We start from the raw sequence: 15107 nt of genomic DNA, 5'->3' as shown, positions 1-15107 counted from the left end.
TAAGATACAAATGTAAAAAATCTGGTCTAAAAACAAAAACTACAACGAACAATGAGGTAAGAAAATTAATAAATTTTAAAAAGAACAACAAATATTACAGGCCCTGGGCCAGAGGCTTCACTCACTGTTTCTATTGGCTATGACCTAGTGTGTTAAGTAGGCTTGGTTGACACCATGTCCTCCTGGTGCAGTACCTGAGGTTCAGAAAGGAACTAATCACCCATGAACCCTCAGATATTAAGCAGTAAAAAGAAACTCACAGATTAAAATCACCGCTGCCTATACCAGGCATGACCCTGCTGTCAGCCTCCCTCCAGCTTCCCTCTGCCTGGAAGGCCCTTCCACTCAAAGCTCACGTTCCTCTCAAGACTACCTAACCTTCCTATGTCACACTACAATCTGACTCTCGCCCCACCACTCCCTAACCCCTTACCCTGCATTAGCATTTTTTTTAGAGATTTTTTGTTTGTTTGTTTTTGCGTACAAGAACTGGATTATAGGCCAGAGGTTCGGGGGGTGAGATTCACCAAAGACAAAGTGGGGAGCAGAACAGGGAGATCTACTGAAAGATACTGTTGAGGGGAGCAGAGGGCGAGACAGAAGGGTCAGCTGCACCATGTGGGTCAGCTCCCTAGCTGGGGATCGAACTCATTCTTTAGTGACTGGCAACAGCTTGACAGTGCTGAGACTTTTAACCCCTGCACCACCAGGGCGGACGGCATTAATCCTTTTTAACAGTTACCTTTAAAGATACTTGTGAATTTACAAGTAGATATTAGAACTAATACTTCAAGTTCACACATAACCACGACCCACTTTCTCCCAAAGGTAATATGTTATATAACTCCAGTACACTGTTATCTGTGTTACTTTTTTCTCCCAGTTTTTACACTTTCTATCATGTTTACTATGTATCTACCCCCACTAAAATATAAACTCCCTATAGGCAAGAATTTTTATCTAATTCCAAGCACCTGGAAGAGGGCCTGAACCCAAGAGGAATCCAATATACCTTGCTAAATGGATCAAATCACTGTATTGCACTGTCTCCTCTAACAGGAAACAGACATGCTCTTTAAGAAACCATCTTGTAAGTAAGTAGACTATGAAACATCAAGGAAACATCACACTCACCCATGGTGACGTAAGGCAACTTATCCGTGGATCCGTGGGGATAGATGCTGTAGAGGTGAGGTCCGGTAACATCTACTCCCCCTAAAACTAGGGCTGCACCAATGTAACCTTGATACCTGGTGACCAGAACATGCACAAGAAAGAAAATGAGTCTACATTGCATCACTGTAACTTTACAGAAAGCTGTACAGGAAGTCAGACAACAAAAAGCTTTTCTTATACTGCAACTGTTTCATTAAGTGAAACAAAAGAGAACAAAATGACAAATACTAGTTGACTACCTTTATGATCAGTCAATAAAAACTGTAAGTGTGCTAGGCACTCCACATACCTTCTTGCACCTCTCACATTCCCCTTTTAAGAAGGCACCACAGTTTTCACATCAGAGCCACCAAAGACATTAAGTGCCTATGTTGCGGAACTCCAAAGATTTTCAGCACCCTTGCCATCAGCCCTCTCTGTGACCAGCAGATAAGCTAAGTTAATAGCGAGGAATTACTACACGCAATCTGTTCAAATTATCAACCTCACCAGACAACAGCTCATGTCAAAACACCTTTTCCTTTGAATAAATCCACAAAACTATCACCACAGATATTTGCGTGAAAAAGAAAAGCATGTCATCACTCAGGGAAGTGAGCGATGAAGTAACTGCATGACGGCCTATTTCAGAACCCATGGCCACTGCCCACGGGATAAAGCTGTACTCGCCAGCGTGGGCAGGGAACACTTTTGACCCCACCCCACCTCCTTACTTGTTCCTTCAGGGTCTTAGCCGATTGGTGTGCCACTGCTATGGACTGTTTGCTTTCCCCTATCTCGTTCCATTTTTCTCCCACTGAATTGCTATGCTAGGTAAGTAAGCTGGATTTAAAGTTCTCTACTGCGAGTTTTCAGCACTTTGGAAAGAAAAGTGAAGCTAACACATGCTGATTTGCCTAATGATACAATCACCAAAACTGCTACAAATAAATTAACACAAGAACCAAAGTCAGGGCCTCCCTGGTGGCGCAGGGGATTAAGCACCGCACTATGAAGCAATACGCAGCCTCTGCAGCACGAGTTCGATCCCCAGCCAGGGACCTACCCACATGGCACAGCAGACCTCTCCTGTCTCACCCGCTGCTCCCCCCTCAGCAGTGTATTTCAGTCAGTCTGCCTGTTCTGCTCCCCACTCTGTCTCTGGTGAATCCTCTCACCTTTACACCTTTGGCCTGTACCCCAGCTCTTATATGCACAAATAAAAAAACTTTAAAAAAAAAAAAAGAACCAGTCATACTTTAGAGTACCTCAAACTTAACTACTCAGCAAGAAGTGCTCCAGGTAACGAAATCAAGTCCAGTCTTTCCCCATCCCTTGATTACCATATTGTTATTTCAGAAAGCATGTTCCACTCATTAGTGAACAATTAAAAAGCAAGAAAGGATTTCAGAAGCAGCCTCAAAAAGGCCCAGAGACCCAGACGGGAGAAGAAACTGGTGCAAAGCCACATGAGCTAGCCATGGGGTCAAGACCAGACCCCGTGAGACGGGCTGAGAGGTCAGAATCAACAGCCCTCCACTCCTACAGCCCAGACTAAGCCATCCATGCCCTGCCTATCAGCAGAGGCTTAAAGAAAATCAACTCTAAGCAGCTGGTTCCCTTCCAAGCTAAAACATCATCCTGTTTGAAGTCTTTTTAAGAGTCTTAAATATTTTGGCAAGTTATTGAAATCCTTAAAAGTTTTCCCAGAAACTCTACTTTCAGGAATCTAATTCTAAGGATATAATTGAATAAATATGCATAAATGAATGCACAAGGATGTTTAATAAGTGGAAACAGAGGGAGAACTGGCTAAGTGAGCTGACACCATATACAGTAGAATACTACAAGATCTGAAAACAATAATATATTTTCTTTTATGTTGTTGATGGTAGCAACGATGTTATCAAAATGTTAAATAGGCATTATCTTGGACCTAGCAATTTCACTTCTAGGAATTTCAGAATATAGCCTAAGTCAAGTCACTCTAAAGTTTCTGTGTTCTAAAGGGGTCATGGAATACATACTAATATTGTAAAGAGCTTAAAACAAACAATACTGTTGAAGTTCAAAAACTGGTTGCCGTCTATTCACAGAATGGAATACAATGACACCACCAAACAAATCAAATCAACATTAAACAAGGGAAAAGATGCCCAAACCCTCTCTTTCCACTGATTCCCATACAAGGAAATGGGTTATTCAGGGGGGAAAGGTACAGTGCTAGAAAAGAGTACCCCTTGCTCTTTTTCAGGCTCTGAATATTAAGAGGATATTACTATGCATTAGGGGCCTCCCTGGTGGCACAAAAGGTTAAGAGCTATCCGTAGCCACTGCGGCATGAGTTCAATCCCTGGCCAGGGAGATAACCACATGGCACAGCAGACCTCTCCTGACTCGCCCGCTGCTCCCCTCAGCAGTGTGGTTCAGTCGATCTGCCTGTTCTGTTCCCCACTCTGTCTCTGGTGAATCCTCTCACCCCCCAACTGCTCTGGCCTGTACCCCAATTCTTGTACATATAAATAAATAAATCTTCAAAAAAAAAAAAAAAAAACTGTGCATCGAGCCCTGTCCTGGACACTGTCATAAGCCTTGCTTCTTTATTCATTTCCTCCTCGAAAGTCAGGGGCCTCCCTGGTGGAGCAAGGGGTTAAGATGCAACCTATGAAGCTATCTGCAGCCACTGCAGCACTAATTTGATACCCCAGCCAGCCAGGGAGCAGCCCACATGGTGCAACAGACCTCTCCTGACTCGCCTGCTGCTCCCCATAGCAGTATATTTCAGCAAACTGCCTGTTTTGTTCCCCACTCTGTCTCTGGTGAATCCTCTCACCATCCATACCTCTGGCCTGTACCCCAGTTCTTGTATGCATAAATAAATCTTTATAAAAAAAAAAAGTCAGAGACCTCTATTACCCCCATTTTCTTGAGGAAGAATCTGAGACTAAGGAACATGAGGTGAACAGCTCAAGTTCACACACTGTTAAATGCTGTGCACTGAATGTGAACCAAAGTTCAAAAATCAAATCCTATTCTTTTTTCCCTTATACCACTGACTCATTTTATATAACTCAACAAAAATGTTAGAAAATATATATATTGAAAGTTCCTCTCAAAATTTTTACAAATAAACACTGCAAGAAGAGATTTTACAATCCCTAAAATATTCTAAAGTGATTAACAGAAATATCTTGTAGATTACTTAGCTGATCTTTAGATGACATTGCAAGGAATCTTAAAATAACCTACTCCCATTTTACATGTTTAAAAATTACTTCAAATGTAATGCACCATACAAACCACCAGGGGGAGCGTTGTATTTAAAATAAAAATCACAAGTGTGTTCAGAAATCTTGAGGACAGGTGCGCAGTAACAAGCTTTCAGACTATACTAGGTAGATTTGATAGGCAACAACTCTCCAAGAGTAGCATGATGGTTATGTGCATAAATAAGAAGAAATCACAGGCACAGGGCGCAGTAAAGGCAGCAGGAATTAGACAATGACATGACGAGGCTTTGTGCCCATCAAATTCCTAAGTCGGTCTCACCCATAAAATGGAAACTATGGGCCTCCCCTGATGGCACAGTATTTGAGCGCTGGGCTGCGAAGCTGCCCGTGGCCTCTGCAGCACCGGTTTGATCCCTGGCCACCGGGTGAGGGTCCCACATGGCGCGCAGACCTCTCCTGCCGTGCCCGCTGCTCACCTCAGCAGTGTATTTCGTCAGTCTGCCTGCTCTGCTCCCTGGTCTGGCTCTGGTGAATTCTCTCACCCTCCCGCGCTTCTAACTGTACCCAGTGCTTGCATAAACAAATAAATAAATCTTTAAAAAAAAATAATCCAACAAATCAGTTTTTAAAATTCAAATCCCTCAATTTATAATCCTCGGTCACTACTTCAAAAAAACAAACAATAAAGGTTTTCTAATACGCTAAAACAGCCTGTGAGCTGCCAGCTTACACACTGCTTTCTCTTCCGGCCCCCCTGATATCACACAGCCACCCTAGGTGCTTTCTACAAACAAGGAAAAAGAACCTGCTGAAGGCAAGTCCCCAAAGGGGAACCAACACTGCAATCCAAGACAAAATGTCCGGGTTACTTCCACCACCTTTGCTCTCAAAGGAGCAAAGGAGAAAGTGAACTTAAAATCTGAAAACTGTTGAGAGTTAATCAAACAAAGCAACCTGATTACTGAGGAAGGAAGAGAAACAAAACCAGGTGGGAGTCAGTAGGGAGTGAAGGTCAGGTCAGGCCAGTGACTATTCCTCCTAAAGCCTCAGTCTGTTCCCTCATTAATCAGAGATATTAATAACCCCAATCTCAGTCAAAAGAGAAAAAGAGATCATGCATGAAAAACACTTAGCATAGGGCGGTGCAAAGAGACAGAAAAATATCAGTTAATAGTAATGTTGTTGGGGGCCTCCCCTGGTGGTGCAGCGGTTGAGCGCTGGGCTGCAAGGCTGCCCGCAGCCTCTGCAGTGCTGGTTCAATCCCCGACCACCGGCGAGGGTCCCACAAAAAAAAAAAAAAAAAAAGTAATGTTGTTGGATCCACTCAATATCACTTTTAATTTTATTGTTATTTTCCTCATAGAAGAGGAGAAAAATCACAATCCTTTGTGCATGTATTTACAAGATGAGCTCAAAGTTTCCTTCCAATATGAACAAAAAGGTTTTTTTATCCAATAATATCCCTATGCCTCATGAAATGACTCAACTGTGAGTCGTTTATTTACGGAAAAAGACCTCAAATACACTATAAAAGACACATGAAACTACAATGGCTTTTCAGTAACAAATGATTTTTGGAATAAAATGTGTACTTGTGAAGGTTTTTTTCTCTAGCTTCCCTATTTCCCTTGGCTGAAAATTTAAGACATGAGGAAAAAAATTGCTACAAGAAATCCCCATCCTGGAACCTTACCTGAAAAGCATCTGCTTCAGCATTCGATTGGCCGTCACAACTCTGGGAAGGCGGCCAGTAGAGAGGGAATGGAGTTCCAAGTTGGAAGAAATGAGCTGGGTTGTCATGTCTGTATCTGCAGCTGTCCCAGCACCACAACAACTAAAAAACACGATTAGAAATTTAGCTGAAATTCAATCCCCAAAGGGCTCAATTAGAAACAAAGCTTCCTGGATCACTTCCACCAAGTTTAGGTCATAAAGAATTTTTTTATATTATCTCTGCACTGTAACTGCTCTGGTCTAACTGATCTTAAATAAACATAAAACTCAGAATACACATCTAATTATATGCAGATATACTTTCTGTGGTCCAATGGGACATTTCAGATCATTGGTTTCTGTGCTTCTAACAAAGTATGCACTTTACTAATCCTATAAATACAGCCATCTGCTCCACGAGCAAGGTGTGTTAAGAGCTGCGATTCACCATTTATCAAATATTTACTAGCATGTAGCAGGCAATACACTAAGTACTTAGAATAAAGAAAATGTGATGCAATCCTGGCACCTGACTGAAAATTGAGTGGAGGAGACACGGGTAGACAAGAATTATATTACCTCGGATAATAAAACACAGTAGCAGAGGTAAAAATGCTATGGGGAGCTGGAAATGAGAGTAATTGAATTTGATCTTTGAGAAGAGGTTTCACATGAGCTGGATTTGGAACAATGTATAAGCAGGAAAGAGGAAAGGGTGTTTCTAAGAAGAGGGGCTGGTATAAGCAAAGGTAAGACAGCTTGGTGATGAGAGGAACAGGGACACGAGAGAAACAGAAATAATCCAGGTGTAAATGGCAGGGGGGGGGAGTAGGGGGTGATGGCAACTAAATAGGATGGAAGAGTAAGGATTTGTGAGATTGTGCAAGACCTTAAATATCATGTTACAGAGTCTCAATTCTATTCTGAAAGCAGTGTGCAAATGTGAAAGTATCTTGAAAAGTTTTTAAAGAGGACAGGGGAATATCTGATCTGAGTTTTACAAAATTCAAGATGACAGAAGAGTGAACAGGATGGAGAAGAAACCAAAGGCAGAGGCCAAGGAATGACAACTGATAGTCCAGTGGAGAAAAAAAATCCACACTAAAGTCTTAACAGAGGGAAGGAGGGAAAGAATGGATTTAATCTGAAGGTTAAAGGAAAAGGGAGAACTTGAGAATAACTAGCTTCAAAAGCAGGTGGCTAGAAATGCCATTTAAGGAAATACAAAGAAAATACAGGCTAGTGAGAAAATACTCCAAGTTAACCAATACTTACTAAATGTTAGGAGATATGAAGTGTATTTTTGAACAGTTCTTGTCAGCAACAACCATCCCTTCAGTTGCCCTTGTATCTGCTCCAAGAACAATGCCATCCTATTAAAAAATAATAACAATTTTACATATATAAACCACAGCTCTCTATTCTCATTTAGAGAAAACAACATTGGCATCCCATGATCTTCCAATCCACCCCTCACCCTATCCCTTTCAATAACACCTACCAAACATATTATATACAATATACCTTCAGAATAAAAGAAAGGTTATTAATAAACCTTAGCTGAATCCTGACTAATAAGAATTCTCATTCCTGGGGCCTCCCTGGTGGCTCAGGGGTTAAAGACACAATGTTATCAAGCTAGCGCCAGCCACTGCAGCACAAGTTCCAACCCCGGCCAGCCAGGGAGCTAAACCACATGGCACAGCAGACCTCTCCTGACTCTTCCTCTGCTCCCTTCAGCAATATATCTCAGTAGATCTACCTTTTCTGCTCCTCACTCTGTCTCTGGTAAATCCTCTCTCTCTCACACACACACACACACACACACCCCACCATCCCCACACCTCTGGCCTATACCCCAGTTCTTGTACACATAAATAAATCTTTTTAAAAAGGGGGGGGCCTCCCTGGTGGCACAGGGGTTAAGACACAACCCATGAAGTTGTCTGCGGCCACTATAGCATGAGTTAGATCCCCCGCCAGGGAGCAACCCACATGGTGCAGCAGACCTCTCCTGACTCACCCTCTGCTCCCTTCAGCAGTGTATTTCAGTCAATCTGCCTGTTCTGCTCCCCACTCTGGTGAATCCTCTCACCCCCCCCCCATACCTCTGGCCTGTACCCCAGCTCTTGTACACACAAATAAATAAATCTTTTAAAAAATAAAATAAAATGAATTTTAAAAAAGAATTACCGTTCCTGTTTTCAAAATGAGGCTCGGAAACTTAGTGAATTCCTTACAAGTCACAGAGCTAATATGGGAATATCTGAATTACAATGAAGAAATCCTCCCATTTAAACTGCCATCCCTATAGATGCCTTTATGTCACTGTTTACCTTTAACAGCAACAATCTTCCCTTTTGACCCTTACAAATTTAAGGCAGGAGTCATGATATCCACGTCATGAATGTGCAAAGTGTGGCGCTGAGAAATGTCATCTGCCCAAAATTGCAAGCAACACAGAAGTTAACTGTCAGATAGACCTGTCAACGCCAAATCTTGTGTTCTCCCATTATATCATCCTGCTTCCGAATGGGGAACTTAAGAAAATTGACCTCCTGTCAAAAACTCTGCAATGTCAAGGAAGAATATAAACATAAAGGATATAAGCCTCCTGACAAACAATTCTTCCCTAAAGGACCTCTTCCTGCTGTATTCTGGAACATGCCCCCTTCCCACGGAGCCCCGAGAGGTAAAGGAGCCAATTGTCTTGGTTCCTGGCATCAGTTAGGTCTGTCGCGGCTGCTCCTGGCCCGTCCGGCTTACCTTATAGACCACCCCCGCGATGGTCGTCCCAGTTTTCCGGGCCGCTGGAAGCTTATAACCTTTCTTTGCAAAATCGGCTTCCAAGATGGCATTTCTGAGAGCAAATGAAAGGATAAAATGTCTTAGGGCAGGACGGAAAGTGCCTACTAAGGCTCTCAGGAAAAGAAAATCTATTCTTTGCTTTCACGCCCATCTGTTCACTGAATCCTCCCAACGCCAGGACTCCTGTCCCTCTTTTCAGCGAAGAGAGGGGCAGAGGAGGGGCGGGGGTCCGGGAGCGCGGCCGCAGCGCGAGGCAGACCCGCCTCAGCAGCACCCACGCCCGGCCCGGATTCCCCTGAGTCACACGGGCCGCGGGCGCGCGCCACGCCGACCTCCCTTGAGGTGTGAAACCCGGACTTCCCCTTCAGGCTGAGGCCCGACTTCGACCCCGAAACCACTCTCACCCCCGCCCTGAACCCCGCCCCGGCCTGGGCTGCACCTGCGACAGTTATCGAAACAGAAACCTCCAACCGCAGGTTGATACACTGACACGGCCGCCATCTTCCCAAGGAACCACTTCCGGGGGGGAGGCGGGAGCAAGTGAGCCAGGGAGCACTTCCGGCGCCGCGGGCGGCTGCGCCGAGGGGGCGGGGCGGACGCCGGGCGCGGGCGCTTGATCTTCGAGTCACTGGCTCCTAGAGGAGCCCGGCGGTGTTCGGAGTAGATCGCCCCCAGTGGCCCGGAGGAGAAACTGGCGCCCTCGGTGGCAAAAGGACTTTTCCAGAGGCTGGTCCAGAGACTGGGCGCCTTGTCGTGCAGCCGGGAGGTGTTTCTCCCCTGAATCCCGCTGCCCTGCACTTTGGAGACAAACAAACCCAAGTGTCGTGCAGCCCGGAGGTGTTTCTCCCCTGAATCCCGCTGCCCTGCACTTTGGAGACAAACACACCCAAGTGCCAGCAACAGCCCCACCATCTCCTCGCACTGAGCAAGTGCTCTCAACTCTGAAAGGGTGTCCTTCCCTGTCAAGGAGGTAATACTGTCCTCCAAAGGGTACTGTGAAATGAGCAATAAGCACCGAAAAGATGCAACACAGAAGTTAACTGTCATTGCATTAGGGAAATGCAAATCAGAACCACAATTAGCTACCACTTCATACCCACTGGGATGGCTGTAACCAAAAACACAGAAAATGACAAATGTTGGTGAGGATGTGGGTAAACTGGAATCCTCCTACCTGGCGGGTGGGAGGGTAAATCAGTGCAGCAGCTCCAGAAAACAGTTTGGCAATTATCCAAAAAGATAAACATACACCCAGCAATCTCCCTCTGAAATATATACCCAAAAGAATTAAAAACATGTTCACAAAGATTTGCACACCAATATTCATAGCAGCATTATTTGTAATAAGAAAACGTGGTACATCCATACGACGGAATATTTTTCAGCCAGAAAAAGGAATAAAGCACAGACGCCGGCCCCAACTGGGATAACATTCACCCACTGTGCTCATTGAAAGTGGTCAGGCACAGGAAGTCACAAAGAGGATGGTTCCCTTTATATGAACTGACTGTACTTCATAAGCAAATCCAAATAGCAGATAGTAAAGTAGTAGTTGCTAGGAGATGGGGGGACAGAATGGGGAATGGCTGTTGGTGGATACAGAATCTCCTTCTGTGGTCATGAAAATATTCTGAAATTAGGTCATGGCAGCTGTCACACAGCATTGTGAATATACTAAATATAATAACCACTATATTTCAAATAGTGGATTTTATGTCATGTGAATTTGATTTCTGTTTTCAAAAGACTGCTGTGAGAATTGAAAATTGCCTATGGAAAATTATACACTGGAACACTGCAGCTTTTCAATAAATTGCTATCATTGTCAATGCAATCACTTAGCCCTGCCAATAGTCCTAAGAAATATAATTAAACTTATTTTACTGCTGGGAATTAAGGTTCATTCAAGTGGAATAATGTGCTCAAATTTACCTAGCAAGGAAATGGCCGCCGTAACTTGTGGGTCAATTAATTTATTCAATCAGCAAATATTTTTAAGTACCTACTGTGTGTCAGGCACATTTCAGGGTATGAATGAACACACAGCATCCAGTCTTCCAGAACCTTTGTCTAGCACAACTATGTGTTCCATAAATTTGGTGTTAAAGGTTCAATTCTTTTTCACTCTTCTCTGAGTCTATATGTGTAAAAACAGGAAAATAAAGCCTCCTTGTCTCCGTAGGAGTCTACTGGTGAACACATGTGTGACTCTCCTGTGTATCCAGCTTTCCCTGTTAGTGAAAGTAGAGAGTAAAAAGACTTGTGCTCTGTTCTCCAGAAGCCCATTTCCTGAAGATACTCAATTCCACAGACTGTGCCAGTCGTAATGGACGCGGCCTGGATACTGCACGGTCAGTAGATAATTATTGAATGAAGGACAGCCTCTCCGCAAACACTCTCTCTCCTGAGCTCAGCTCTGAGGGAATGAACACAAAGATGAATCAGATGCCGTTCTTCTCCTCATGTTTTGGGTTGAATTGTGTCCCCGCCCCCCAAAAACACCATATTGAATTCCTCCTCCCAGTACCTCACAGGGTTTTCTTATTTATTTAGAGATCGGGCCTTGACAGAGGTAATAGAACTAAAATGAGGTCATTAGGGTGGGCACTGGTCCATCGTGACCAGTGTACTCCTAAAGGGAAAAATCTGGAGACAGACACGCACACAGGGAGACCATCACGTGAAGATGAAGGCAGAGGTGAGGTGATGCTTCTACAAGCCCAGGACCGTCAAAGATGGCCAGAATCTGCACAAGCCAGGCGACTGGAGTAGAACAGTTTCTTCCTCCCAAAAGGAACCAAGCCTGCTCACAGGTATCAGGCTTCTAGCCTCCAGAACTGTGAGACAACAGGTTTCTGTTGTGAGCTTGCTTTGCCCATCCAGCATTTCTTTTTTTAAAAAAAAAGATTTATTTATGCATGCATGCAAGAACTGGGGTATAAGCCAGAGGTGCAGCGAATGAGAGGATTCACCAGAGACAGAGTGGGGAGCAGAACAGACAGATTGACTGAAACACACTGCTGAGGAGAGCAGTGGGCAAGACAGGAAAGGTCTGCTGTGCCATGTGTGTAGCTCCCTGGCCGGGGATCGAACTCATGCTGCAGTGGCTGTGGATAGCTTCATAGGTTGCGTCTTAACCCCTTGCGCCACCAGGGAAGCCCCCCACCCAGTAATTCTCATCTTAACGGGTCTCTTTGGTAATGTTTTCACACCCAGACCAAGCTGAGGAGGTGGCACTGATGCGTGGCCTCTGGAGGTGGCCCAGCAGAGGCAGCAGGAGCCCAGCAGAGGGCGATAGAGAACCTCCACGCAGCCTGGGCCTGGACCTCCAGAGGCAGCGCCTGAGGCCCACAAACCCCACTCCACCAGGAGCAGGGCCAAGGTGCCAGCAGCGGGTGGGGGGCAGCTCCAGCACCTGGTGCTCAAAGACCCCTGGTCCAGCCTCCCAGTCCAACAGGACCGCAGCCCCCTGGACAGCAGTCTCTCCGGGGCCTGAACACAATCCTGTCAGTGCCACCAAACCGACTGGCCAGTAAAGCCACCACTTCCACCCTGCATTTGACTGTGTGACCCCGCGGGAAGCCATCAGGCTCTCGGGGGCTCAGTTCCCGAATAATAAAATACTAACCACCATGTCCAGTGTCCAGGTTCCACCCACTTTATACCAGGATCTCGTGACTACCCCAGGCACCTAGGATGTGCCAACACTAGGAAAGCAGGAGATCAAGAGAAAGGAATCATGCCTGCCCCTGGAGAGCAAGCAACCCCGAGGCCTGGGCATCACTGCCCACATTGCAGACCAGGCCGCTGAGGCCAAGCAGTGACGTCACTGACTCGCAGGTCACACAGCTGATAAGATTCAGATCACACTCCTCCCAAACCTAGACACGCAGCACCATGTCCCCGGCACCCACAATTGTAGTCCTGATGAAACCCAAGTTCCCATGTTCCTTGGGGCTTCACCAGAGCAAAAGCAAGGTTTCCTTCTCTGGAATTCTCATTGCCTCTGGGTCAGTAGCCAGCTGTGTGAGCTTAGGCCGGTCTCTGCACCTCTCTGAACCCTAGTTTCCTCATCCATTAAACGAAAGAACATTTTGATCTTTCCCTCACCCCGTGATACCTGATGAGAGCATGCGGAGTAAACCGTGAAGCTCTTTCCATATTTATTCACCCAGTGTTTTATTTATTCCATATTTATTCACCCGCCTCGTTGCTTTACGGGGCTCTGGGCCAGATCACAGCCATCTGGGCGCTGGTCTGGGAACTGCATCTGTAGTTCGTAGTGCTGGATTGCCAGAGCACAGCCAGGAGAGGGCAGGAGACTGGGCCTGGTGCAGCAGGATGGGCACCCCAGGGGACAGGAGTGAACTCCAAGACCAGAGGTCAGCAATGCATCTGACCCAGAGAATGGAGCTGTGCGCGGCCCCTGCATCTACCTGGGTTATCCAAGGTCCTGGCTAGCACCTCCCCAACCTGCAGGCTGCTAGAATCCAGCGTGAGATGCCCTGGGAGGCTCACCCCATCCTCTGGCAGGACACACACACGGGGACGGAGGGGGACTCACAAGGAAACTTGGCCCTCTTCCCACTGCAGGGAAAGCAGCCCATGATGCTCCTGGTTGCTAAGGCAACTGGGCCCTTGTTTTTCCTTCTTCATAAATAAGCTATAAATAGACAGGGCGAACCTGGGCTCCTTCCTGTGCATGAATTAATGCAGCTGCTTCCGACTCCAGGACTCCTAGCCCAGCACCCAGGTACCAAGCCTCACAGCACAGGCCCTGGAAACAAGCTCCAGTGGGAGGGGCTCAGAGGGGCACAGGGGCGCGCAGGCAGTGTGGACCCCCTCCACCATCTCAACTGTCCTGGGATACTCAGCAGATGCTGGGGCCCTACCAGGGTCCACAGAATCCAATCACTGTAAGCAGAGCCTGGGATGGGTGTTTAATTACTGAACCCCCAGAGAGAAGATGAGCCCAGGCCTTGCCACCCCAGCTGATGATGAGCTGGAGGGGGGTGGGGATCATCCCTTCCTCCTGCGGGGCCTGGGGAAGCCACGAGGAAGCCGTGAGCCACACCTCCCACTGTGGAAGCGTGTCAGAATGTGCATGCCCTTCCCCCCCTGGTTTCACCATCGCTGCTGACATGGACTCGAGACCAGGCTCTGTGTTAAGGGCTTCACAAGCCACAACCCCGTTAACTGCCACCGCGCATGCGGAAGGCACTGCTTTGATTTCCAATGAGTTGGGGAGAGGAGGGGCTAGCTCAAAGTCATCCCGCTGCCTAGCACGGGAACTGGAATTTGAACCCAGGCCTGTCCTGTCCAGAGTGCTTGTCCTTAACCCCAACCTCTCCTTGCAGCGAATTTGGTTGTCTTAATAAACCCCAAAAGGGGGGAACAGCAGATGGGATTCCTGAAGAGGGGAAGGAACGGAAAGAGAAACTGAGGCTCAGAAACCCTAAGGACTGGCCTGAGGCCACCCAGGGGGAAGAGTCAGAGTTGAGACTTGGGTCCTGGAGGGCAGGCTGCAGAAAACGGGACTGTTTACCCCACCAGCAGGGAGATTCAGGCGGACGGGATTCCCTGGTGGATGAGGGCAGACTTCCTAGGGGGCAAAATGGAAACAAGCTCTTAGGGGACAACAGTGGGAAGAAGGAAAGGGCGTTCCAGACAGGGAACGCTTGTGTGAAGGTATGGGGGTGTGGCAGGGCAAATGGAGTCCGCAGAATAGCAGGCAGGTGGGTGTGGGGCAAGGGCGGGGTGCAAGAGGTAAGGCTAGCAAGCTGGGCACCTGCGATCACGAAGGCCCCGTAGGCTGGCGCAGAAGCCTGGGCACGTCCTGAGGGCGCTGAGGAGCTGCAGAGAGGCAACAGGACCTCTCTGGGGAGAGAGGCCCTTGGATTGAAGAAGGGAGCTTAGCAGAGCATGCCCCCCTAAAGTCAAGGTTTCCTGAAGGCTGCTGGACAACAAATGATGGGCACCTTCTCTGCCCAGCCAAGCGGCCTCCGCCTCTGGATGTGGGAGCTGGGCGCCCCCCCGCACATGCCGCTCCGGGGTCTCCATGGTCCCTGCCCTTCTGCAGCCAGGCAAGGGCTAGTTCATTCATTCATCCACATGTTCCCTGCACAAGCTCTAGGAATGCCGGGGGCCCAGGAATAGAGACTCTGCCCTTAAGGGAAGTGGATGAAGAAATCAGTCAGAAAG

At 46.9% G+C, this 15107-nt stretch overlaps 1 protein-coding gene across 1 annotated transcript in view; it reads right to left on the bottom strand.

The window, feature by feature from the left end:
• The window catches only part of PSMB7 (proteasome 20S subunit beta 7), a 52402-nt gene extending 42961 nt beyond the window's left edge, over positions 1-9441 (bottom strand). Inside the window, exons 1-5 of the mRNA XM_037493212.2 lie at positions 9346-9441; positions 8865-8958; positions 7374-7471; positions 6079-6219; positions 1135-1250 (exon numbers count right to left, since the gene is read on the bottom strand). Coding sequence (XP_037349109.2) covers positions 1135-1250; positions 6079-6219; positions 7374-7471; positions 8865-8958; positions 9346-9407 — 511 coding nt within the window. The 5' untranslated portion in view covers positions 9408-9441. The remainder of the gene's footprint in view (positions 1-1134; positions 1251-6078; positions 6220-7373; positions 7472-8864; positions 8959-9345) is intronic.
• Positions 9442-15107: the final 5666 nt, after the last annotated feature.

This window comes from Talpa occidentalis, unplaced genomic scaffold, assembly GCF_014898055.3.
Source record: "Talpa occidentalis isolate TD23 unplaced genomic scaffold, MPIMG_talOcc4v2.1 talOcc4.7, whole genome shotgun sequence".
In the NCBI taxonomy this organism is placed as follows: Eukaryota; Metazoa; Chordata; class Mammalia; order Eulipotyphla; family Talpidae; genus Talpa; species Talpa occidentalis.
The sequence above is the reverse complement of the archived record's forward strand: the minus strand, read 5'-3'. Positions and strand labels throughout refer to the sequence as shown.